We start from the raw sequence: 27,257 nt of genomic DNA on the forward strand, positions 1-27,257 counted from the left end.
TACAGGCTGAGTGTTTACATGTGTGCTGTATGTTTGGGTTATGCTGACATGAGATATTTCTCTGAGAATTGTTATATAGAGGGATTATAATCAAACCTGAAGGACAGTGACTTTAAATCTTCTGTTAGACGAATTATATAAATCTGCCAGGTGTCATCTAACAAATTTATCTTTCGAGTAGATAGGAGAAACCAGGTGTGCACATTGAATGTCCAACACTAAACTAAGTTGCAGTAGCCCAGCACAAGTAACGCAAAAGTTAGGTGAGTAAAAATGTGTTCGTGAAAACTGGTTTGGTCCGGTTTGTTTCTCATTTGGGTACATTTATGCTTCCCCACTACACCTGGTAACGAAATCCTTACTAGGCTCCAGTACCAGGACTGGAGGCTGTGCATGAATTGTCGTTCATATTGAAGTCAGTTGGACATTTTTCTAAGGCTATGCCTGAAGTATATTCCTTCCAATACCCTGTATTAAACCGATAAAGCACGCAAACAACGTATTTAAAAACCGCTCTAGTTTATTGAATAATACACCAGCAATACCTTAGCGAACGACATTGAAGTCACCTTCAGGATGCATATAGGTATAACTGCTACTACTACGACACTACAAGGCCCATAGCTGCAGGCCTACCACATTAGTCTATATTGTCCGGTCATGTCATGCTTGAAAGTACTTGTACTAGTTGTAGTGACAGTTGTACTTGTAGTAAAACAGTTCTGAACCTTTATCAAGTCGGGTACTAGAAACAGGAGATTAATACTGCTCACGCTCATGCTGTTGCTAGTGCTTTGAAGGGTGACATGGATGTGCTGAATATAATGGTCCAAAAGGGGGGGGGGGGAGTACTTTGCCCAGGTCTGTTTAGTTGGCACACAAGATAAAACGCTTTTTTGATAATATGTGGAATGAGTCAAAGCTAATCCTACATTTGTGTCACTTTTAAAGGAAGGATTTAGGATCTATGAGTATGATTGCTACTTGCAGAATTGGCCTATCATAACCTTTGATTATACAGGCTTTAATAATCTGAAATGGAATTAGCATGTATCACATAAAATTCTAATCCACTTTTTAGCAACTGTGTCTTGAACTAAAGATGACATGTCTAAGAAGAGGTAGTAACCTTTCATTAGAATTGCATATTCAATTTGTTATACCATTCCCTCATGTTGGATCATCCACTGCATCCACTTTATGCCCATACTTGTTTAAATCTTATTCACCTGTTAATCTCCTATTCTGTATTTACTATGTCGTATCATGTCATATCTGGGACTGCAGCTGTCACAGGGTGGGGGGTCACTTTTAGGTCGCAGTGTTTGCCATTGTTATTGGAACACTTCAAGAGTGGTGTATGGTTTGTCAACTGAGATGAAATGAAAATACATTAAGTAGTGACTGCACTTCCTATAGTTATTGTGTCTGATGTTCAAAACAGTGGAATGTAGCTTCTAATTTCAATGACAACAACATTAAGTAAAATGGTCAAAGTTAATATAAGTGTGCTTCGTTCTGTTTTGTCAAGGAGTTCCTGTTACCTGGAGGTCCAGAGAATGTATATGTAGCAGAAGGGGCCTCGTTAAATTTACCAGACTTATGTTCTCAGTGAAGACAGTCAGAACTCAGAACAAGTTAGCTCAAAGTGCCATGATGGGCAATGAAATTTGATATTTCCTGACCTAAGCCCTAGGTTAGGCTTCTCAAGGTGACATAGTTTCTAAGTATGGGGGTCTGGAAAACTTTCTTTAGCGGTTAAGAACAAAGGTTGAGAACCTAGGAGTTAATGCTTCTTCCAACACTTAAGCTCTCCCTCCAGGATGATGTAGGCAACCATTTTTACCTTTTAACATCATCCTTGAAAATCTTTGGCCACTTCTATTTGGGAACAATTTGAAAATGGGTTAAAAAAAAGCTTAAAAGACCTGTAGGAATATTTATTCTGTCATTTTTAACAACGTTTTGGTATTATCTTTCTCTTCCACCAAATACAGAGTTCCCACTGACCATAGAGATGTCGCAGTCAGCATTAATACCAGAGATAGCCAAAGATTCAAGCATTCCAGCCATTCCAAGGCTAAACTTGGACCAACCTCGCTGGGATCAAAGGAAATTTTATGGCAGACTACAGCACTTCTTTAATATCACAGATCCTCGAACAGCATTTTGCTCTGAGAAAGAATTAGATGATGCCAAAGACTTGATTGGAAAATACAAGTATGTTTGGGTCAAGGGCTCCTAAATTATAGCAAAGTTCTTAGTTTCATTGCATCTTATGTGTGTATTTTTTCATATGATTGTTTCAAGTTTGCAAAAATTCAAATTACTCACTCACCCATGTCAGCTTATAGTCATGGAAAATTGTAACAGTTAGAGAGCCTGATGCTTTGATCCTAGCAGGATCTTCTTCAAAGGCACCTGAAACTAAAATAGAAAGGAATACATTAAGACTAGACAGATGGACATACATAAGATGGACAAACACAAGACAGATGGACATAAGATGGACATATATAAGACAGATGGACATACAACAAAGTTTGACCAATGATTAAAGTAGAAATAGTAGACTAAACAAAGGAGATGCAATGGCTACAGTGATTAACTGCAGAAGGGTGTAACAACGCAGTACAATTTCTGACTGGAGTTATGGCAAAAATAAAACACTTATCTATGGCAAACTTGAAAGGAACAGATTGGTTTCTTCAAAATTGATGATATAAAGAGGCAAGAAAATACCTGCTAAGTAGACTAGAGATCCTACAGTTTGTGTGTTAGATATGAGTCAAATTTATTGATTAACTCCAGGGAATAACTCATCCAATATTGCATCGTATGATGACCAGATTGTTATACAATTCCAAAGATGTATAGCTGTGTTTTATGCTAGAACTATCTAGCTAGAACAATAGTATTTTATAAGAGACACAACGCAGAGCTTTTAAAACAGTAACAAAAAATTTTGAACACCAAATTATTCCCTGAAAATCATTTGGATATTAAATTTTAATGTAAACAATTTTTTTTTATGTTTTAGCAGTAAATTTGTCGCTAAAGTATTTATGTCGACCTGATTTTTAAATTTGTTTTAAATTTTATATACTAAAGATTGGGACTGGAACCTGCTGCGACCCCCTATTCAGAGCGTTTAAACTGCTACACAAAATTTGAACACTAAATTATTCCCTCAGATCAATATGACATTAAAATTTAATGTAATTTTAGGTTTAGCAGGTAAGTCTCTGATTACTTAATGTTGACCTGTTTTGATATTTTTATTTTATTTTATGTTATTTACTAAAGATTTGGACAGGAACCTGCTGGAACCACAGAGGCACAGCTTTGGAGAGCACAAAAGCTTTACATGTCAGCATTTCACCCAGACACTGGAGACAAACAGAATGTCATAGGTCGAATGTCATTTCAGGTTCCAGGAGGTATGATTCTAACTGGAGCCATGCTTCAGTTCTACAAGTGAGTTGATCTGATAATCAGATGACCCCAACTTTGATCTTTATGTAACCCAGAAAGTTTTTTATGTGGTCCTCCAGTCGTCGAATCAAAAAAAATTTGTTCTTCTAGGAGAGCGTTGGAGGACCTCCTTCAGATGGCAAGTTGTTGACATCAAACGTGAGATTGCATTGCAAATGAAATACTCCCAAAGAGGTAAAATGATACCTTGGTATCATCACCAAAAGTTCTATTCACCAGCTACATATCTCCTACAGTGTACATATTGTTTATATGTTATTTTTCCTTTTTTTTCTTTTTCTGGACAACCAAATTTGCTGTTCAGAAAATCAAGAAGTAACATGTGTCATCTTAGCAGTATCTTCTTCAGTTAAGCAGTCTGTCCATCTGTGTCTGTCTTTCTGTCAATCTGTGTCTCTTCATGTGTTCTCAGGGTGTTTTTTGTTGAAATCAGTTAGCCACTGAAGAAGATCCTGCTAGGGCTCGATCGAAACGGCAGACTCGCTCACTTTAACATGTCTAGTAGATTCTGTAAGATAACGTGACAGCATTCTACGTCTTTCCTGATCTAGATCACCGGCAGCTGTGGTCTTCTGGCAGTGGATGAACCAGTCTTTTAATGCCCTCGTCAATTACACCAACAGGAACGCTGCTTCTTCAACTACAGAAAAGTAAGAGTAGAAAGTCAGTCTATTTATTGCAATAAGGATAAATCAGAGCATGGGTAGGATTCAATTTCAGATGTGGGGGAGTTTTGAAATTAGGGAACAATCGCAATGTCTAGTCTGTTAGAAAAGGAATCGTCAGCTTTTCTTCAGCCATGATTGGTTATAAAGCTACATCTTATATTATATACACAGTAGTTACAGTGTAAGAACTTTAAATGCCACAGAGAGCAGATAATCCCAACAGTTTTGTATTAATAAATATGTGTTGTATATGTTTTCATCAAAGAGCAATCTTGTACTTAAAACAGAATAAGGTACATTGCCCCAGCTATGTGTATTGTTATGGTGTTATCTCTCCTATTGCAAAACATACAGGCATATTCTCAACAAAGCATAACACTTGATCATTATATATCAAAGGTCCCACAGATGGACCTGAATTTGAAAGCATTCTATTCACAATTTCGTATCGGACTTTATGCCTTTTGTCAAGAAAATACTGAATATTTAGGTGACTTTTTTCAACTAATTTGGTCCCTTTTTTTTGTTTTAAGGAGACATTTTGTCATCCTTGTGACACTGAAATGAGCTACCTGAGAGTGTTCATGTTAGTCTCGCCATATAGTCGTTAGAAATGGAGAAACAATGCCTGTTTTAGGTATCACCCTCTCTCAGTACGGGTATTTGGAGTTATGAGTTTGGTATTGTTTGGGGTGGCCAGACATCTAGCATTAGTCCAGAAAGTCTGGCAATTCAGTGTGCTCTCCTTCATCCACCGGAGGCGTGACCTCTAGTAGGAAGTATGTATGTCTGGCATTTCTAGGAAAAGGATTGGAAGCAAAACTAGACAATCAACCTTCGATATTTGGGGAATTCTACATTTACACATTGTCACACTACTGGACTGTGTTGGCTTCCGTACCTATAAATGTACATGTTCACATATGCCTACGTACTGAGAATGGTGCAAACAAGTAAGAATTCAACCAAGGTGACAAAAGGGATGAAGAATATGTGTATATCTCAGAAAACATGAAGGGTACAGATAATGGGCCGATGACATGATCCACGGGCCCTACATGGCTCTTGTCACCTCTGTCCTCCATTTGATGTCAGTAGCCACCATATTAATGTGTCTCATTTATTGTCCTGTGCCTCATTTGCATATCATGTGACTACTCATTGCACCTTCAAACTAAGTATGAATCCTCTTTCCAAAGGGATGCTGAAGATTTCACTTTCCACCAAATCCTTAGATGATAACATTGTATAAATAACATAGGTCAACAACCTAAAAATGTTATGGAAAGTCCATTTTGGATGGCATTGACTGTGGCATCTTGTGGCACCATTTCCAAAATTTATCGAAAAGTTATCACCTCTGACAATACTAGTCATATAGAGCTCAGGGCAGCATAAAGCTGTGGTCAGGGGCGTAGCGAAGGGTTTTTTGTTGGGGGGGTGTGGAGAATTTGATTTGCCGACGGATCTGGAAGTTGCGACTAAAATGGGGGATGGGTCGAAGGGGAGGGGGTGTCCCCCTCCCCTTTGGCAATTTTTTAGTTTTGAAACGTCCTTAGATGCAATCTGGTGCATATTTTAAGTCAAATATGATTTGCCGACGGATCTGGAAGTGGTGACTGAAATGGGGGAGGGGTATAAGGGGAGGGGGTGTCCCCCTCCCCTTTTGAAAATTTTTAGTTTTGAAACGTCCTTAGATGCAATCTGGTGTATATTTTAAGTCAAATTTGATTTGCCGACGGATCTGGAAGTGGTGACTGAAATGGGGGAGGAGTCTAAGGGGAGGGGGTGTCCCCCTCCCCTTTGGAAAATTTTTAGTTTTGAAACGTCCTTAGATGCAATCTGGTGCATATTTTAAGTCAAATTTGGCACAGAAGAAGCTCCCGTTCTCCTTTTCTCTATTCAGCTTTCCTTCTTTCTTCCCCTTCCGCTCTCTTCACCTTTTCTCCTTTTGCCGACAGACCCAAAATTTGCCGACAGCGACCAAATTATTGGGGGGGTGTGACACCCCCCCACACCCCCTGCTCGCTACGCCCCTGGCTGTGGTAGAGAGGGACAGACCCTGATTTATTCTTATCAGATTATATTGCTATTGTATCAGGGGATAGAAACAACACCAAGATTACTGGGGGTACATCCATAGCTTTGAAGGCTCAATACTATATTTGTTTTACCATCTCTGACACATTCAGGTCTCACCAATGATATTATTTGTGTGGTTAAAATCATAACACAATTGATCATATTTCCTTTTCTCTGCAGGCAGATTGGCATTGCCTATGTAACAGCCACAACAAGTGCATTGGTTACAGCTCTGAGTCTGAACTCATTAACAAAGGTAAATTTAAAAAGTGAAACCTTAAAAAGGTGAAATTTAAGTTGTTTTTTTCATCTCTCTCACAACTGTGTTTTTTTTCTGTTTGTTTCTTGCAAGTTATGCAGGTGTTTCGTTGTGACATTTCACAAAAGCAATCTGTAATTGAGCAGTTTTAATAATTTACCTCCCTGGTGGTCTGTGAAAATGTGCCTTGTATGGGGCTTCCATTTATAATGTTTATGTTGTAATGTACTTGAGTTTATTTCAGGACTGGTTAAGAGAGTTCACCAAGAATGTCTGTGAGAGTAGCAAGTAAGCACGAACCAACAATGATGCGAAAAAGAAACTTGACTGTTAAAAACTTACCAAGTATTCTGTACTGCACACCCCGAGAACTCTTTCTCCCTGCGTCCAACCCCGCTGATTACTGAAGCTAAGCTTACTTCCTCAGGACTACAAAATAATAGGCTTCCACAAACATAACACAAAACATAACATTTGTGGTGTTTAACTCAATAAAGTCTCAGTAAAGGAAGTTAAAAATGAACGAGCTCCAGTGGAGATTCTAAGCCCTGGTAACTTAAAGTACTTTCATTGAAAAAAAAATGTCTTTTGCTCCTAAACTATATATATGGATTTCTTTGAGAGAAAAATTGAAAAGAGAAGGATTTAGACTTGTACAGTTCTAGGTCTACGATTGAACTTTAAAATGTGCCTTAGCAAAATTTTCTGAAGGGATCTCATTTTATGAAGAATGTTTATGTGTTGAATGATGTAAGCTGGTGCCACTGACAGGAGTATGGAGGTCCAAAAAGTGAGGCCCCCTGATGCTTTGTGCTTTGATATTTCCGTTTCTAGAACATACATCAGCTTAAAATTGGTAGAACATTGGAGGTATACGTAGGTAACTAAAAGAGGAATATACATAATTAGTCTGTAGAAGTAAACAAAATGCAAATTTTTGCATCGATATGTCAAATTTGGAGGGGGGGGGGCCAACATGGAATATGTTGGCTGTACATCAGATAGTCAAAGCTCAGTAGGCCAGAAGATGGAGGGCATGGAGAACAGTCAACCTGATCTTTTTATAGGGGTGGTGGGCGCAACAAGGTTCACCGAGCAGCATACCATACCTTCCAAGTTTACATTTGTGCGATGGAAGTACCTTTCATGACTAACCTTAAAAACTCAATCTCCACAAAGGGCCAAGATAAAACTCAGCTTATTGTTGTAAAAGTGACTATTAAACATTACTCTGCTACATGTCCTTTAAAATAGAAATCAGTGACTCTCACCCATACTGACTGCTTACGCACACAGAAAGCACCCCCACTGGTGGCCAGGTATGTGCCTTTCGCAGCGGTCGCCGCAGCCAACTGTGTCAACGTTCCTATGATGAGACAACAGGAATTGATGACGGGTATAGCAATCACAGACGGGGAGGGTAAAGAGATTGGCAAATCAAAGGTAAATAGTTTAGAATAATCAATATAAAATAAAACTGTTAGCAAACTGCTTATCCACTAGAGAGCCTGTGTAATAGAATGTGTAAAAGTAAGTTGGCCTGACGTTTCGATCCTAGCAGGATCTTCTTCAGAGGTAAATGACAAGTAACAGAAAGGACAAAAACACGCACAGAAAACAGACAGGTGAGCATTCTTGATAATCTTCAGAGATTTCCTGTTACGCTCCCCCATTCATTGAAATTTTGTCAGCATGTTGTTGGGAGATAAGTTTTGCTCCTTACTTCATGGCGGTTTCAGAAGAAGTGATAAAAAAAGACCTAGATCCATTTTGTTCAAATTTAGCAGTGTCCTGAACAAATTGTTTACAGTGGTTGCAGACTACACTATTGTTTGTTTCAGTATCAAGTGGCTGGTTTAACCCCAGCATGACCTGGTGATATTCCAAAAACTTGAGAGAATATGGCAAGTTGCCAGCTCAGGAATATTTAACGTAGTCAATGTTCCTGGTGGGAATTAAGTGCTTATGGGGTATAGGTTCAAATGCACCATAAATAACAATTAAGCTTTTTATTTATTCACCCTTGAGATGCTTGACGATTTTGAAGTAGAAAACTTGGACGTACTTTTAATGAAAAAAAAAACACAACAAATTTGCCAGTGTGTGCTTCTATGTTATCAAATACAAGGGCAAATGTTAGCCACATCATGTCACTAATGTAATCAGTATGTTAGTACAATAAAACAAGTCAGATAAATTTACGGTTCAAATGGGCAATAAATGTAGTTTAAAAAAAAAAATTTACATATATTTTATTTACATATTTACCTGTTTTTGTAGAAAGGTGAGAAAGGCTGATGCTTTTTTTTTTTAACTGATCTGATTTGGAAAACAAAGGTTGGAAATTAGACATTTGAAATAAATCCACATTTGGCATTGTTTTTATAGCTATTCTTGTATTCAATATATTCAAATTTAAGCTTTGCTAAATCCCTGGACAGTGTGGGCCTGAATGGTAATGTTAATCCATTGTATTAGAAATTCTAATACCTCGACCAAAACATATAATTGAAACTTTATATAAACAACAATGCACCATTGAATTACATTCAACGTGTGTTTTGTCATTGACAAATTTTAAATACATGTCCAAAACTTTTGGCTTTAATTTTTTTTTCTTTTATTTTGTTTGATGGTGTTTATGGATTTCAGGTATTTATTTTTTTGGCACTGTAAGTAGCTATATGTTTGCTATAAACCATCTCTTGCTATGGAAATATAGGATGCACATGTTGATGGCCGAGGTAGATTATGAAATGTGGTTCATATCTTGATGTTGGTTTCCTTTAATATTCTATTTGATATAATAATATCACAAAAACTCATTTTTGTCTCTTTTTTCCCCCTCTCATTTCCAACAGAAAGCAGCAAGGAAGGGTATAGGTCAGGTTGTCTTTTCAAGAATTACTATGGCTGCTCCAGGAATGTGTAAGTTTTTTTTTTCTTGTGGTACTTAAAAAATATAAATTTCAAAATTCAAAAGATGATTCAAAATTGGGCCTTGTCTGCTTGATTTATGATTTTCGACCAGAGTATAAATCATCCATTTGGATGAGAGAGTTAAGTTGATCGCCAAACCAAGTTTCACTAAAAGTCCAAGAACCCTGAATTTTAGTAATAAGAAGTGAGAGTTAGTCAACTATATCATAACAATTTTTGTTCATGTGAAAGATAAAAAATGAATCATTTGGGAGATGGTTAGAAGTATTGATGTCATAGTGATTATAAGGGATCATATTTGTCATCCCTGGGTGAGTAGGTAATGTAGGACAAAGGAAGTCGGTGTCAGCGATCATAAGTTTATTAGCATGAATGCCGTCGATATAATCATGATCATCGATAATTTAGTTTATAGGAAGACTATAAAATAACTCACACATCCCACTAGTACGTTTCTAATATCAATATAGTGATTATGGTATTGAGCAGTGCATAATTAACAGCAAACATAATTAGCATCAGAAGTACAGTCAATTTCTGCTTTTACACATATGTCAATTTACAGATATGAAAATACAAAATTACAGAAAGTAAACAAAACAAAATATAATATAATCAATAATGAATTGATACCGTTGGAATACACAGTTTTGTCCAAACATTGGTCAAGTTTCTGTAGATCGTTGGTGAATTCGGTATTGTAATTCCTTCAGCTAATTCCTTCAGCTAATTAGGGCTACAACCTTCCCAGTCATGTGACCAAGCTGACTTGACCAGATGAATTCTTTTAATAATAATAATAATGGACCATTATTATGCGCTGGTATCCGTTCAAAAAGACGCTCATTGCGCAGTGACACAAACAGTGTGACAGCAAGACAAAAAAACAGTCAACATGGTACACGACCAAAATGCAAGCAAAAATGGGCAACAGTGAACAGTAAATTAAACAGTTTTGATCAGATGAGTCTTGAGAGAGTGTTTAAAAGAAGCAAGAGATGGACTGTATTTTACATGTTCTGGAAGGCTGTTCCACAGAGAAGGGGAGTGGCAGCAAAAGCTCTTGTGCCCCATGATCGATTTGAGCGATTTTCACACCGAAGTAATTTATTGTGTGATCTCATGAAACTGCGATTTGCTTGATATGGTTGCAGAAGTTCTGACAAGTAGGATGGCAAAGTTCTAATAAAAGAGCGATATGTGAAAGTCAATATTGTAAAAATAATTTGGTCATCCAAGGACTTCCTTTAATACCCTAGCAACCAGATCTTTTGTGTCTTTTGTGTTTCTGGAAAGTTTGTTCAACGCCATTGATGCTGACTGAAGATGCCTAACAGATCATTCGTGTTATTGGGTATCATTTTAGAGAGCATTTAAGACTAACATTTCATGATATTCCTGGTTTGAAGGTATATTGGGAAAATATTTCTCTTGCTTCAGCTAATTGCTGCACAGGAAAGAGCGACGAAAGAAATTGATATGATTTGTCACTTGCAGAGAGATTCAGCTCTTTTGAATCTGTTCTTTGCAAATCACCAATTTGTATTGAATGGATTTGAGTAAAAATTTAGCCTAATTAGTAAAATAAAATAAAATGAATTAATATTAAACCTAATAAAACTTGACAGTCACATGACTAACTCCTTGTTGCATCATGGTTATTATTATTATTATTAGTTGTTTTTTTGTCTTTCCATGTAGGTGTGCTTCCAGTGATCATGGAGAGGTTACTGAAGTTTCCCTCGTTTAAGAGGATGAGTTTACTTCATGCACCCTTTCAAATAACAGCAGTTGGATGCTTGTAAGTAATCACCTATGTAAATATATAGATGTAATGTAATGTGCCTTACCAATGTAAAGTTGGAGTAGTAGGTATATAGATGTGATGTAATGTGCCTCACCAATGTGAAATTGGAGTAGTAGGTATATAGATGTGATGTAATGTGCCTCACCAATATGAAGTCAGAGTAGTAGGTATATAGATGTGATTTAATGTGCCTTACCAATGTGAAGTTGGAGTAGTAGGTATATAGATGTGATGTCTTGTGCCTTACCGATGTGAAGTTGGAGTAGTAGGTATATAGATGTGATGTAATGTGCCTCACCAATATGAAGTCGGAGTAGTAGGTATATAGATGTGATGTAATATGCCTTACCAATATGAAGTCAGAGTAGTAGGTATATAGATGTGATTTAATGTGCCTCACCAATGTGAAGTTGGAGTAGTAGGTATATAGATGTGATGTAATGTGCCTCACCAATGTGAAGTTGGAGTAGTAGGTATATAGATGTGATGTAATATGCCTTACCAATGTGAAGTTGGAGTAGTAGGTATATAGATGTGATGTAATGTGCCTCACCAATGTGAAGTAGGAGTAGTAGGTATATAGATGTGATGTAATGTGCCTTACCAATGTGAAGTTGGAGTAGTAGGTATATAGATGTGATGTAATGTGCCTCACCAACGTGAAGTTGGAGTAGTAGGTATATAGATGTGATGTAATATGCCTTACCAATGTGAAGTTGGAGTAGTAGGTATATAGATGTGATGTAATGTGCCTCACCAATGTGAAGTTGGAGTAGTAGGTATATAGATGTGATGTAATGTGCCTTACCAATGTGAAGTTGGAGTAGTAGGTATATAGATGTGATGTAATGTGCCTCACCAATGTGAAGTTGGAGTAGTAGGTATATAGATGTGATGTAATGTGCCTTACCGATGTGAAGTTGGAGTAGTAGGTATATAGATGTGATGTAATATGCCTTACCAATGTGAAGTTGGAGTAGTAGGTATATAGATGTGATGTAATATGCCTTACCAATGTGAAGTTGGAGTAGTAGGTATATAGATGTGATGTAACGTGCCTTACCAATGTGAAGTTGGAGTAGTAGGTATATAGATGTGATGTAACGTGCCTTACCAATGTGAAGTTGGAGTAGTAGGTATATAGATGTGATGTAACGTGCCTTACCAATGTGAAGTTGGAGTAGTAGGTATATAGATGTGATGTAACGTGCCTTACCAATGTGAAGTTGGAGTAGTAGGTATATAGATGTGATGTAACGTGCCTTACCAATGTGAAGTTGGAGTAGTAGGTATATAGATGTAATGTGCCTCACCAATGTGAAGTTGGAGTAGTAGGTATATAGATGTGATGTAATGTGCCTCACCAATGTGAAGTAGGAGTAGTAGGTATATAGATGTGATGTAATGTGCCTTACCAATGTGAAGTTGGAGTAGTAGGTATATAGATGTGATGTAATATGCCTTACCAATGTGAAGTTGGAGTAGTAGGTATATAGATGTGATGTAATATGCCTTACCAATGTGAAGTTGGAGTAGTAGGTATATAGATGTGATGTCTTGTGCCTTACCAATGTGAAGTTGGAGTAGTAGGTATATAGATGTGATGTCTTGTGCCTTACCGATGTGAAGTTGGAGTAGTAGGTATATAGATGTGATGTAATGTGCCTCACCAATGTGAAGTAGGAGTAGTAGGTATATAGATGTGATGTAATGTGCCTTACCAATGTGAAGTTGGAGTAGTAGGTATATAGATGTGATGTAACGTGCCTTACCAATGTGAAGTTGGAGTAGTAGGTATATAGATGTGATGTCTTGTGCCTTACCGATGTGAAGTTGGAGTAGTAGGTATATAGATGTGATGTAATGTGCCTTACCAATGTGAAGTTGGAGTAGTAGGTATATAGATGTAATGTGCCTCACCAATGTGAAGTTGGAGTAATAGGTATATAGATGTGATGTAATGTGCCTCACCAGTTTGAAGTTGGAGTAGTAGGTATATAGATGTGATGTAATGTGCCTCACCAATGTGAAGTTGGAGTAGTAGGTATATAGATGTGATGTAATGTGCCTCACCAATGTGAAGTTGGAGTAGTAGGTATATAGATGTGATGTAATGTGCCTTACTAATGTGAAGTTGGAGTAGTAGGTATATAGATGTGATTTAATGTGCCTCACCAATGTGAAGTTGGAGTAGTAGGTATATAGATGTGATGTAATGTGCCTCACCAATGTGAAGTTGTAGTAGTAGGTATATTGTTACAGGCCCCTAAGTAATCTCAATAATTTGTATGATTTTTGCAACAATTAGTTGTATTATAAATCAATATCATAGAATATTATATATTAATCTAAGAATCATAGTATAGAACTGCCTGGTGTGTGTGCATATCTGGTGTGTGCAGAATATTTGGAAAAGTTGAGAAGCTTCTAGAAGAGTTAGAACATTTGAGAACAATGTAGAACATCTCAATAGTACACATTGGAACAAGCTAGAACATTGGGGCCGCCAAGGGGACATCCCCTGTGCTATTTTTAGAACACTAGGTGAGGATTTCCTGGAAAGGTGAAGTGACCTTTTGGGTTGGTTGAACTGAGCTGGAGCTACTGTAAGATGCTTCTAGAATGGATGGACATTTCAAGATCTTTCTGGACTTGTGAAAAGGCTATATAAGCACCTGATGATTTGAGATCAAGAGTTTTTAACCATCTTGGCTCCAGGAGTTTAATAACCTCTCGCTCAAGTGAATCCTACAATTCCAGTGTGAGTAAATACTCACTTAGTTTGACAGTAAAGTTATAGCTGTCTTTTTATTAGTGGATTTGCTACAAGTTTACCGGCTTCGAAGTCGCCCATCGTTGTGTAGCCGTCTTCGGTTCTGTGCCAGTCAGCACTACTTATTGTGGCCTCTGAGTTACCCAAGGACAGGAATCCAAGGATAAACAAGCTGCAAGCACAACTTGGACATTCATTAGTAGTCGACCTCGGAAGTGGAAGTCATCAAGTTGAGAGCTGGATTTCTTCAATATTGGACATTCGTCCGTCTACAAGTTTCGCTGGAATATTCGTCAGGACCTTTTGTCACTGCGCTCGCGTCGCGGCACACACCAGGTCGTGAGTAAATTATAGTATAACTTATTAAATCTGTTTTAGTGTAAACTGCTTAGATATTGATAAATGATCTTTGTTTGATTTTAATTACCTTGAACACACAATTAAATAAATACTTATTGTTATATTTAAAGTTAAATTTTACAGTGTATTGTTTAGTCATTTGAGTTGTGAATCCAAGGGGAGGTGTATTCTGGCCTTGATCGAGTTGATCGTAACAATATAGATGTGATGTCTTGTGCCTTACCATATTTCGTCTTGGACCTAGTTGAAACAGGATGCATTTTAGCTGATAACACTCTTTGATCCAGAATTTCTCATAAGAAGAAGTTGGACAGCGGGGAATTGAGGAGGGGGGTTAGGGGAGAGCGGCAGCAGACAAGTATTAGTAAATACCAAAATTACTACCAAACTATCAGTGCATAAAAAAACTTTGGTACAAAGTAAAGAATTCAAATGCATGAATTTTGGTAGCGTTTGTCCATTGTGTACCTCCTTTTGAGGGAAATTATTGTTTAGTGTCATCAGGAATTTCAGAAAATAAATTAAATTCATATTGTAGCAGCAATATATTCAATTATATTTTTACTGTACCCTTGAAAGCTGCACCACCTATTATCATTTCTCATTCACAGCCTTCTATTTATGACACCATTTGCCTGCTCCATATTTCCACAAAAATGGTAAGTTTTGCTGAATTTTTTTGACAGTCATATCAAAAAAGTTTAAAATTAACAAAAGTTATGTCATGTGTCAAACATATTAAGTCACGGAGACCAATCCAACAGCGTTACTCCTAGATGTTTCCCTTTCTACAAAACCAAAACTTCAAATTCTTGTTGATACTGTTTTTTTTTTGTGTGAATTTTTTTTAGTATCTCAACAAATGTTATTAGTTAAGTACCGACTGTAATGGCTCATATTCCTTATTTCATTTTTCTCCAACTATACAGTTGCAGATATAGTAAAGTACTTCTATTTGCTGGACTTTGAACCAGACTAAGACATTTTCTTCCTGTTTTTCTTTACCTTGCTACATACAGTTCAATAGCTGTCAGCAAATTGGAGCCAGAACTCCAGGACAAGGTACAGGAATTGTATGGAGACTCGTTGGAGTACGTTTACTTCAATAAAGGTTTATAATGATTTTGATTTTTCCAGGTCTGGATCTTGTTCTTATTATTTCGCTAATATTGTGTGCTAAGTCCCTGGAAGAGCCTGAGTATAACACCTGTGGGGTTTCAAGATACCTGAGCTATAAACTTGCTCGTTTTGCTGGTAACACTGTCTCGAAACGACGAATTACAGTTGGAGAGAGTGGTGCTATATCGTAGTTCACCTACAGCATGATCAAAATATTTAAAATTTGGGTAGTTCTGTTAATTTTTGGATCCAGTTTTTGTCACTTTTGGTTCTTCCTGTTACACTCACCGTAGCAAGACAATTACTGTTTGATAAACTTTGCTTGTGTGAGAACTTAGCAAGGTTAGGTAAATGTGGCTGAGCAGAGAGGTTTACGTGACCATGGTTGGCGGTATCTTACCATTTTTGGACCTTAGAGGATCCACTTCAGAAAGGGAGACTTGGAGAAAACATATAGAAAATAAAATGTACGGGGGTTTCCAGTGGCTAATGCTAACTGCTTAAAAAAATTTGCTGGAATTGTTTTTATTATTATAATATCAAAGCTAAATCCTTGATGCATTTTATATAGGGTAGATACGAATATTTGAAAATTTTGTAAATGTAATATTTTTGAAAATTTTGTATTTACGTGAATGCATCTGGCAACAGTAGAATGAATAATGCAGTCATGGCAACTGATCTGAAAAAAAGGTTTTTGTCTTTCTGTATAATGTGTTAAATCATTATCCACAGAGGAAAATAATGTTTCTATAAAGCAAGTTTCAGTTTGATGAGGTTCGTAGTAGAGAGAATACTGACAGCTAAGCGACATTCCAAAATCATCACATTTCAAGAAAGTAAGAAAATTATTAATAGGAAAGTAAGCTATCGTAAGATCATCTTACACGATGACATCACAGACCACCCGCTGGGATCCAGTGCTTGGAGAAAGGGAGGGATTAGCCCGTCAAAATATCTTACATTCCGATCAAACAAACCTTGGATTAGGGTCAAGAACGACCGGATTAAAATACTGAGATGGGCTTTGTCTGGCACTGAAATATTGTTTAATAGTCAGAAGGGAGATGGATGTGACTTGGTAAGATTGGTAAAACAAACAAGTAATGAATAATATAGCTTACCAAAAGAAGCAAACAGTAATAAAGTTGACAGGTCCTCAAAATATGATTGTTGAGTTTGGTTAGATTCAAAATGAATCTAGTTTCTTATAAGTGTATTCAACTAAAAAATGTCACAAAAATTGGAAGATTTTTTTTTTATGTAGGTAATGACCTCCCACAGTGACATCTCATTCAGTTGAAATTGGTCGGGAGAGCTTGAATTGTTTTTACTGCATTATTATCATTTGAAATGGTTATTATTTGTTCATTGTCATTCAGGTTAGTTGGTTCTTAGGATTAGAATACTGTATTTGATGAAACCAAATGAAACAATTAAGCAAGTCTTGTAATTGTTTCTCCATTTACACTTTTGCTAATATTTTTCGGGGACATAGAATTGAAAGAGAAATATGTGCCTACTTTTTTTTTCTTGAGATGTCTTCCTGCTTGTATAAAATGCTACCTCTGTATAAAGTTTGGAAATGTGATTCAGCAAGCTGTTTTGATTACGAGGAAATAGCCAACTGGTTTCATGCAAGGTCTTTTGGTCCATGTTAATCTGAGTGGAGATCTTGTGGATGGATATTGTTGGGAGAGATCACAAATATATTTCTAATAGTCAACCTTGAACACCTATATAATGTTCATCAAAGCCATGCAAAAGCCTCACACACACTGTGAGATCTCGCAGGGGATCAAATACCCTAGTGTACCACTCGTCCTCGCATTAGTGACACGGAAAAAGGATTAACTAGGGTGGGACAAGGATTTTAGAGGAAATAGTAAATATTCTAATAACAGAACGTAAAAGTAAATCAAGTGGTCTGGTCGATAGCATTGAGATGTAAGTTCCTGCATTTTCCTAACATCTTATTAGTCTCTATGGATGCAGTGGTCAAATAATTGGGATTAACTATAGAGCTGTAAGCTGTCTGTGTTCCTCCCAAGAATTGGAAGTTATTCTGTGCAAATCACTCAGATGTCCTGTTGCATGGTGCGATCTTGCATAAACAATTTGGCTATCGCCCTGAAAGTTGTATCAACTGAGTAAAAACTTTTCTCATATTTTTTAATTAAAAGCTTAAGTTTTTATTTTATGGTTTTAGTAGTGATCTTTAATACTTTCCTGCTGCCCTGGATGGGATGAAGTTGTTTTAGATAAATTTTGTTGTGTCTCGGGGGTTTGGTCTACCTGTGATACTTTTGAATGTTTAGGGAGTATTGAGAGGTTGAGAACTAATGCCAGGAAAGATGACAGTAAGGTCAGTAAGATTCAGCCAGGAATATCTCAGAGTATTCTCATCTGATCTGGTCTTCCAAATTTAATTAAAATCTTTCATTAGGTAACGTTTCATCAAGTGCCGCATCTTGTGAATTTGTTTACACTTCAAGTTTTCTTATTTGATCTACGTGTATTTCTTGCTAAACATGGTAAAATAATTGCCTTTCTGTTATATTTAAATATCTACTGTAACTCTATCATTACAAACTCTTTAAGTTCTTCTAAATTGTTAAAATGTTCAAATTAGGTATAAATGTGTTTCATGGGTCGTTAGCTGATGTGGAGTGGACACAGTACATACTGACCTAATTCCACATATTAATGCATCTTCTGTTCTGCCATTCTGACTCTTTATTGATAAAATTTCAACCCCCGAAAAAATGATAAGCCATTTCTAGGAAATGATCAGTTATTTGTGCCTTTTTAATTGCTAGAACAGAAGAAAAAGAAATAGTCTAGACAAGAATAATGTAAGAGTTAGTTGATATGGCATTGAATTTTATGAAGGTTGGACATTAATTAATATCTAAAAATCATAAGTTGTAATAATTTACAAATGGTTACCTCAAATGTCAGGTTTGCTCATTCTGGACAGCTCTACTGAATGATTCTAAACATAGAATATTTTATGCAGTGACATTTATGGAGAATTTTAACCTTAAAGACATCCTCCAAAAGTAAAAAGTAAATCATATATCAAATCGATACAATTGGACAAGTATTGCATGACATGTTTTTTAAATTTCAGAAAGATCTTGCCAGTAATCATACCGTAAAATAAATAAAATTTTATCTTTCATTCTAAGAAGAATTTGTTTCAGTGTTGTTTTGATTTAATTTAATGTATTTCCCGCTACACACTGCCCAGCAGATAGCAACTTTGGACGTTCTGAGAATATTCAAGTAGTTATGATAAGGACATCAATATATTTAATTAGTTTTGTTTCATTCTGAGAATATTCAAATAGTCATTTCATTTTAAGGTAGAGTGGAATGATTTTCCAGTACTTTTTTCCTGAATCAGGTCAACTTTAGTAATTCAAGTCACTCTATTTTCTGTCCGGGAAAGTTTATCTCTCTCCTATTTTGAAATTTAGTGACTTGAGGCAAGCTGTATGACAGTATTATTGAGCTAGAGACTGAACGTTCCGTTTTCATTTTGAATATTAATGAAATTAAAAGATACTAGTAATGCAGATGCTGAAATGAAACCAGCATGATTAGAATTCCTGCGTTGAGAATTTTTTGTTATAGTTTTTTGGTATCCTTGGTATTACTAATTTTTTTTTTTTTTATGTATTGTCATTATAAGTTCTGCATTATGTAAAATGTGATATAACATGTGGACTTATAACTCTTGTTTTATGATATTCGACAATTTTAAAAATGAAAATATTTACGATGAAGAGTGACAGTAACAAAATTTTGTAATTTCAATTTTTTTGAAATTATAACAGATAACTTGTGATACTTGTTTTTTCTCTCATAAGGATGTGTAGCATTATGAAGCATGAGCTGTAAATGTCAATCTAAGGTATGAACTTTGGATTTTGCTCATATGGTCAATATTAAATATTCTAGAAAGTCAAATACTGAAAATAAATTTCCATTTTACAAACATCCTTATAGACTTTCCACGATTTATTCGCTCCTTAGTTCAACACTCCAATAATAACTGAAAAAGTAAAAAGGAATCACAATGTTTATGTTATTTTTGAAAAATTTTATCAATTTTTCTTTTGGTGATATTTGGGGAAAATAATGGCACTTTTCTGATGACAAATGCTACTTTATCCAAGTGATGTACATAATGTCTGAAATGATCCTGATAAAATTGTAACCTTATTTTCAGTAACAATAAAAGCAATCTTGTTTTTTCTGGGTGAAGGGGGATGGGGAACAATAATTCTTCAATATTTATTTTTAAAATCCCATAAGCATGTTGTTCAGTAGCACGACAAGTAAAGTGACGAAGATGTAGAGGCAATTTAACTTTCAGAATCAAATGAAATTAATAATTAATCACGACTTTACGTTCATTTGGGGGTAAAAATTCAAGATATCTTAGTTTACTTACCAGTAGTCTTATTTTGAGTCACCCAATAGGTTTCATAAAGTTCTTTTTTTTTTTTAGTTTTATTTTATTGCAGCTATTGAATGATCTTGGCTGTGCAAAACCTTAAATCAAAAACACTTGGACACTTTAAAAGTTTTTTTTTTCCAATAATTTTTGAAGTGAACAGAGGGGATCAGGTCATGAGGTAGTGAAGTGTGATTTAATGAAATAAAAGTGTGAAAAGCAAATTATTCAAATTGTACATTGTTATTTCATTTATTTCTTGTTGTATTGAAAAAGTCTTATTCAGCAGAATCGAGACAAAACATGAAGGTGATATAAGATTTCAAACTTTTATTCTTTAAACAAAGTACAATTACAGAGCATCGATTAAAAAGCACGGTGAATGGTAAACAGAGAAACAAAGATTTAAAGTCATTGCAAGGAAATGTGTTTAACATAAACATTGGTTTGAAAGGTGCATCATTAATGTGATGATGAATGGAATTATGTTTTGCTTCTAAATATTATATCGCATTTAAAAGTAGCAGGAAGTACAAAGCTTATAGGAATACCACAGACAGGGAAGCGTTTTTCTGTGCAGAGCATCACACTTTCAACTTCTTGTTTTATAAGATTTATAAATATTTAACATAATTGTCATGATTTAAAAATAGCTTCAAACTACCAAAAGCTATAACTTACATGTGAAATGAGCAGCTGTACAATATATCAGATTTAACCCAGAAAAGTTATAACAACTGATTTTCATTTGTAACCAAGATTTAGGTCATCAAGCATGTAAGAAAACTTACTTTTGTAGTAAAAAACACTTCAGTTGTGTTCTTTAGTCAGTCTAGTGATGTATCACACACACACAATACCTTTTGAGATTCTTTAACTTCCATATATGCTTAATTAATATTCATAAATAATCGTTAGGATTAAATATTCCAGATGTTGTTTCCCTCTTTAACATGTTAAGACAAGAACTAAACTTTTAATAACGCATCCAGAAATACAACAGAATGATTTTGTCGAATTGTCTACTTTTAAAGCTAAAAAAAATCACTGAATGCCAAGACAATTATAACTTACATATAATGCAGGTTGGTAGCCAATAATAACATAGCAGCATGAAACAACACATGATTGGTTACATATAACAGACAAACATAATTACAATTATCTTTCACTTATCTGAATATTCACAAATCTATCCAAAAGAGAAGTTTCCCTCATACTGTCTGCATTACGGGTATTGACAAACACATCATTACAGGGGGAGGGAGTGAGGTATCTCCCTTGATCAATACAGGGTGGGGAGGCATCCCCCGTCGATCAATACAGGGAGGGAGGGAAGGCATTCCCCCTTCCCCTATAATCTTGTTAAAATAGTCAACTTCCAAATGATTAAGCTGCTTTTCAGCAGAAAATTGAAATTTACTTATTGAAACAATATATGCTCAAATAAGCTGTTAATACTTGATAAAACATTCAACATTAAATTGTGTACCCTACAGCAATGATATTCACTGAATCCACCATGCCTGCACCATCAAACACAAAGTTCACACTTTGTTACAAATGCAACCTAACATTGATAAATAATCCCTTGTGATGTACTAGTTATAAGAAAAAGCATGATTGACAAATGAAATGTGATCGACTGGTCCCCCCACCACTCAAAATGAACCGAAAGGTTACCAACATGAAAATAGTATCAGATTTGAAGTTTAAAAGGTCATTTTACCTTAGCATAACTGTTGAAACAGTATTACTATTGACAATTTTGCCTTTTCTGTGCTCTATTTGGATCATGACTGGAGTAGCTAGGTGTCATAATTTTATCCACTGTCTTCAGGCGCATAGCCAGGAAATTGCCAAGGGAGAGGCGAAAATGTAGGCAAATTATCAGCGCATAGATTCGGCATTGCAAACTATCTAAGCATAGCGCCACCATGGTTGGCGCGAAGCGTTCAAGAAAATTTTGGCTGAAAATGCCTCCCAGATCGCTGGAAATGGCACTTCCCAGGCCTTGTTAGTTGCATCTTAGCATTTTCTCTTTTGAAATTACTAGCGATATCATAAAAACATTAAAACAATTTCTTTTAAATATGCTCAAGGGGGGGGCGGCTGCCCCCTTCACCCCCCCTTCGCTACGTGCCTGACTGTCTTTGTTGAACTTTTCTGAACTAACGAACCTACATACACATCTGGACATCTTAAAAAAAGCCATCTGGTCATTCAGGTAAAATAGAAGAGAGGAGATGTCCTGGGCAATCAGTATACATGGTAATTCTACCAAACTTCAAACCCTATCCAAAGGTTACAGAGATATGAGTGTTGGGTTTCATAAATATCAGGGTATGTTTGATAATTCAATACTGATACATAGTATAATACTATCTATATATTCAACACGACTGATAAAGCACCTTAATTATCACTGTTGAGCATAAATTTAAGGGTACATCCCATAACGATATATCCAAAGGAAAGTGAATTTCAATGAACAACACACCACGCACTACCTTTGCATATATCCTTCAAACGTTAAGTAGATCAGTACTATGGATATTCATGAGCAAAGATGTTGATATAGCATATAATTATGAATATTCAACAATTGTATAGATGACTTGGGTAACAAAACGGTATTAACTTCAACAGTTAATAGATCCATCACAAAACTCATTGATGAGAATGTAAGAAAAAAACAGATGCAAGCTTATCCCATTCCAACCTATTTAAATCCCATGTATATCCCAGAGATATTACTACCAGAATCAGATGTCATGATACAAATGTATTTATGATGTACTCTTGCTGGAGTGTATTAAGTACAACTCCTATTAAATAAAAGACAAATTAAATACACATATGTTGTTCTTACACAGATCATAAAACAAAACATGTTCATACCAAAGTATTACAAAGGTTACTTGTAAGCACAATACAGTCCCCTCATGACAAGAACATTATATTTCTGAACCAATTTTGTTGACATTGTACCATGGAATCTTTTCCCTGTAAACTGTATAAAAGTGAAGTTTAGCATATATGTAGACACTTGCCTGTTGTTTCTTCACATTCTTTGAATAATGATCAAAGAATGGTGAAGGTTAAATTGAGTCAAGGTAGTGTCAGTATAAAACCAAACAGAGATTTTTCTTATTTTAATATTTTGTGATTTAACTACCCCCATGAAATACTTCAAAACTAAAAGCATAAGTTCTTCTGTCCGGCTGATAACTGTACTGTTCTTCAAGTTAGATTTCTCAGAATAATTTGAAAATAAAATAAAACTATTAGCAAACTGCTTATCCACTAGGGAGCCTGTGTAGGAGAATGTGTAAAAGTAAGTTGGCCTAACGTTTCGATCCTAGCAGGATCGTCTTCATAGGCTAAATGACAAGTAACAGTAACAGAAGGGACAAAAACACGCACAGAATACAGACTGCGTAAACACTCACAGAATACAGACAGGGTAATGAGCATGGTGAACATCCATCTCTTTGTGTTCCCACACTGCTCATTACCTGTCTGTATTCTGTGCATGTTTTTGTCCCTTCTGTTACTGTTACTTGTCATTTAGCCTTTGAAGAAGATCCTGCTGGGATCAAAACGTCAGGCCAACTTACTTTTACATATTCAGAATTACTTGATAAGAAATGCCCATCGAAACTAAATAAACTACATACATCAACAAAGACAGGTTTTCAGTACAATTATAACAACATAGAAGTCACAACACAATGCCTATGACAGTTTTCAGCCATCTATGCAGTTTCCTTTTCCTTGTCTGTTTCTAAGATTAATCCATTTATTTGCAACAGAATAACAATACAATGCAGTAAACCAGGCAAATACTGTGTAGTTTTAAACTATATAGTGTACTTTTCAGTATTTCTATCGATCACCGCCTTACTCCTGCTAAAGGATTTTTAACTTTGTTTTAATAACAGATCAATATACTTTGAATAAAAGCAAAAGAGCTCAATGTTTTCCATCTAATCAGGATCTCCATATAGTTACAATGTTAAACGAGTTATAAAAGCAGTTGCCCTTCTAGCATATTCAGCTGATAGACACTTTTTGATCTTGCTTTTCTACTCTAAGATAATGTTCTTTGATAATATACCTTTGTTCTCATTATTCTGTCAATAGAAACACTACTACGAAACCTTAACAAATTACACATTTCACCCCCCCCCCCCCCAAAAAAAACAAACAATGGCTGGAATATTTTATACATGTGTGAAGGTATACACTAATCACACTCATAATGTTAAAGAAAAAGACATGAAAGCATATTTAAAATAAGTCAAGGGAATGCCTTGAAACTAAAAATATATAATGTTACAATGGAATTGTAAAGTGCATAACAACCATACCACCACTTTCAGAAACAAATAATCTGCATATGTACATAAGACTTAGATATATGATGTGGGCTACATACTACCATTACCAACCAACCTATAACAATGCACACTTTAAGAAGGTGAGAGGTCAAATTGTGAACCCCTCCAAAGGTCATTAGTTTTATCCTGAGATTTTAACATACAGTATGTGTTTTTTTTTTGTAGATTCTGATCCTCACATCTATTCCCAAGGAATTAAAGTCCTATTAAGCCAGAGTGCACACTGCCCTCACTGAACGCAACCCAACTTGACTTTTATGACCTATGTTTGGATAATCGTCAATACCTTACACGTGACACATTGAACATCTGGAAAAGAGCATACAACCAGTTTCCTGTTCATGACACATGCTCGTTTAGGGTCAAACACAAAATTAGTTCACCCTGATTGGATATGTTTGTTAAAATGTCCAGTTTTTAGTCCTGCAGTACCACATACTGCCAGTTAGGAAAATGCTACATGTTAAATTTTCCCAACTGAAACAGACATGACTTAAAACTCGCAAAATCTTGTTCATTTGTAGTATGAAGCAACTTCACAGCTGACCAGAATCTGGTAAGTTACGACTGGCGAGTTTAATCGGGTTACATTCAGGTTGAGCACTGTGCAGTTGGCTTTAGACAAACAAATGTAAAGCGAGTAAACTTGTTGCCATGGTAGCAGAGAAGAAGAAAATTGTCAAATTGAACATATAATGACCATTTTGGGTCATTTCTAGCACATTTGGGGGCCAATACTGATGACTGTTTTAAAAGAGATCTACATGAGCACATGCAAATTCTTATATGACATGTTCCCAATCAAGAGCCTTGGGAAATAGAAAACAAAATTCCAATTTTTTTTATGTTCCTTAACTTGCCTTAACGAGGAATTAAATATAGACGATATATGATACACAAACAACCCACTACTTATATATTGAGGCACTTGAATCAACAAAAGTGCTTTTCTCTGAAGACAATTTCTACGTCCATTTTTTTTTGTCTTCAAATTTTACATGATGACAACTTTCTCATATTTTTACATAATGAAAACTTTCAGAAAATTCCATGTTTTTTTTACAAAGGAATTGGTAATTTTTTTTACCCATAACTGGATTTCATATCTGCTGTCATATCATTACCATGATTTTTCAACTGTGCTTAGTATTACTGTTTGTTGCTGTACTATTTAAAGGGTGTGAAGACTCACGCAAAAAGAAACGTCTAATGTCGGTAATCTGACCTAGTTTCGAAGAGGTGCAACAGAAGTGTTGAACACCACCATTGATCCCAGAAAATACGCATACCGCTTGCTACCTTCGGTAATTAGACACTAGTGTACAGTCACTACATACAGCTGCGGTCAATACCCACAGCACAGTACAAATGATACAGCAATGGACATCTCAGGTCCAGCTAAAGATAACAAGGTATCAAGTTTCATTACTGTCTGCATTTTGTAGCGACAAGCAGAAAACTTGACTTGCAAGCTACGGAAAGTTAACTTTTTCAGAGCACAGCACGCGGTTTGGGGCGAGTCTTCAATGCCTTTAAGTGAAGAAATTTTATCTAGCAACACCGAAAAGTTTTGACAGTTTTTTCTGGTTGTCCATCAGACAACCTGGTCTTTAATGCTTTGTTACTGTAGTTTGAAAGATGAAGCAAGATGACAAAGAGCAATCAGTATGTACCCTGTAGGAGAGATGAGTAGGTATGAAGAATAGAACCAGCTTTGGGCCAGTAAAAATTGCCTATGGGTAGGACATAGGCCAACTGGTCACTATTTTTTTTTATATCTATATTACAGAATCTCCAAAGTGAGGGAGGGAGATACCAATTTATAATTTGATTGGGTTTGAGGGATTACAAATGCAATCTGAATGTAATCGTAAACAGCTATTGCTCTACTGGACAGACTACAAAGCTGCTTTTGTTTGTCCGAACAGAAATTTGTTTCTCTCGGACGATCAGACGGCTGTTAAAATTTGCTCTGAGCAAAAATGGAGAAAAAATCTTCAATCTCTGGCTTTTAAGACACTGGGAGCTAGACTGCATTTCAGAAGCAATTAGAATCTTACAGAAAGGACAATCTATAAAGCATTGGAGAGGGGATTTTAGGAGAAAAGCAACAAATGTAAGTATTGTGTAACTACGACAATGACAATTAGTCAACAAATATCGTAATTTTGCAGGAATCAGGATTTTAAGATCAACAGGAAAATAATCACACTCAGTCAAATGGTTTACACTGCTTTTCAGGTGACCTCTAGTTGACTCGGGAAAAAATAAATTTTTTGCATAATTACAAATAGATGCTCTCAATATACTAAGCTATATCCCTGCACTGGTCTCCTAGAACCAAGAAGAAACAGTAAGTGGACTGTTGTCAGAAAACATTAATACATTACCGTCAAAAAAATTAAACTTAAGCTGGTATCTCAATGATTTGTGAAAAAAAATCTGTGAAAAATATTCAGTTTGACATATTCTTGTTCAAACTGTCACTCTGTGATGAAGGCCCCCTGTATGTACGAAACTGTCCTTATGTGACTAGCATGATCCTGCCCACACTGCGTGCATTAATTTACATTATTATTACTCCTCCCCGAAGGTTCCTCGCGAGAGAGACCAGTTGGCAGCATGTAAATGAGTAAAGTTATTCACATTACTGCATCTTCTGGAGGACACTCACAGCAACAGCTCACATGCTGGATTTGGGCGCAGCAGCACGGAGTCCGATCACGATGCTGACGGGGTAATGAGGGAGAGAAATATGTTAGAAAATAAAACAAGATGAAAATGGTGCCACTTAGTATTTTTTCTCTGCTGGTACTGGCATCACAAAGATGGCTATCAATAATGAAGTTCAAAGATTACTGACAAGCTTATTGGCTTAATACATAC

General features: G+C 36.0%; 2 protein-coding genes across 3 annotated transcripts in view; one reads left to right on the forward strand and one right to left on the reverse strand.

Annotated features, from left to right (window-relative positions):
* On the forward strand, positions 1–21,432 carry LOC139968054 (sideroflexin-2-like). The gene is made up of 10 exons (XM_071972379.1): positions 1–263; positions 1,998–2,220; positions 3,307–3,477; positions 4,047–4,145; positions 6,426–6,501; positions 7,801–7,947; positions 9,366–9,432; positions 11,146–11,245; positions 14,996–15,043; positions 15,404–21,432. The coding sequence occupies exons 1-10, from the start codon at positions 209–211 to the stop codon at positions 15,501–15,503; spliced, it is 1,086 nt and encodes a 361-aa protein (XP_071828480.1). The 5' UTR covers positions 1–208; the 3' UTR covers positions 15,504–21,432.
* The window catches only part of LOC139968058 (BCL2/adenovirus E1B 19 kDa protein-interacting protein 3-like), a 15,746-nt gene continuing 8,772 nt past the window's right edge, over positions 20,284–27,257 (reverse strand). For both annotated transcript variants that reach the window (XM_071972383.1, XM_071972382.1), the window contains exon 6: positions 20,284–27,100. In XM_071972383.1, the coding sequence (XP_071828484.1) occupies positions 27,055–27,100 (46 nt within the window). In that variant the 3' untranslated portion in view covers positions 20,284–27,054. The remainder of the gene's footprint in view (positions 27,101–27,257) is intronic.

Source organism: Apostichopus japonicus, chromosome 5, assembly GCF_037975245.1.
Source record: "Apostichopus japonicus isolate 1M-3 chromosome 5, ASM3797524v1, whole genome shotgun sequence".
NCBI lineage: Eukaryota > Metazoa > Echinodermata > Holothuroidea > Aspidochirotida > Stichopodidae > Apostichopus > Apostichopus japonicus.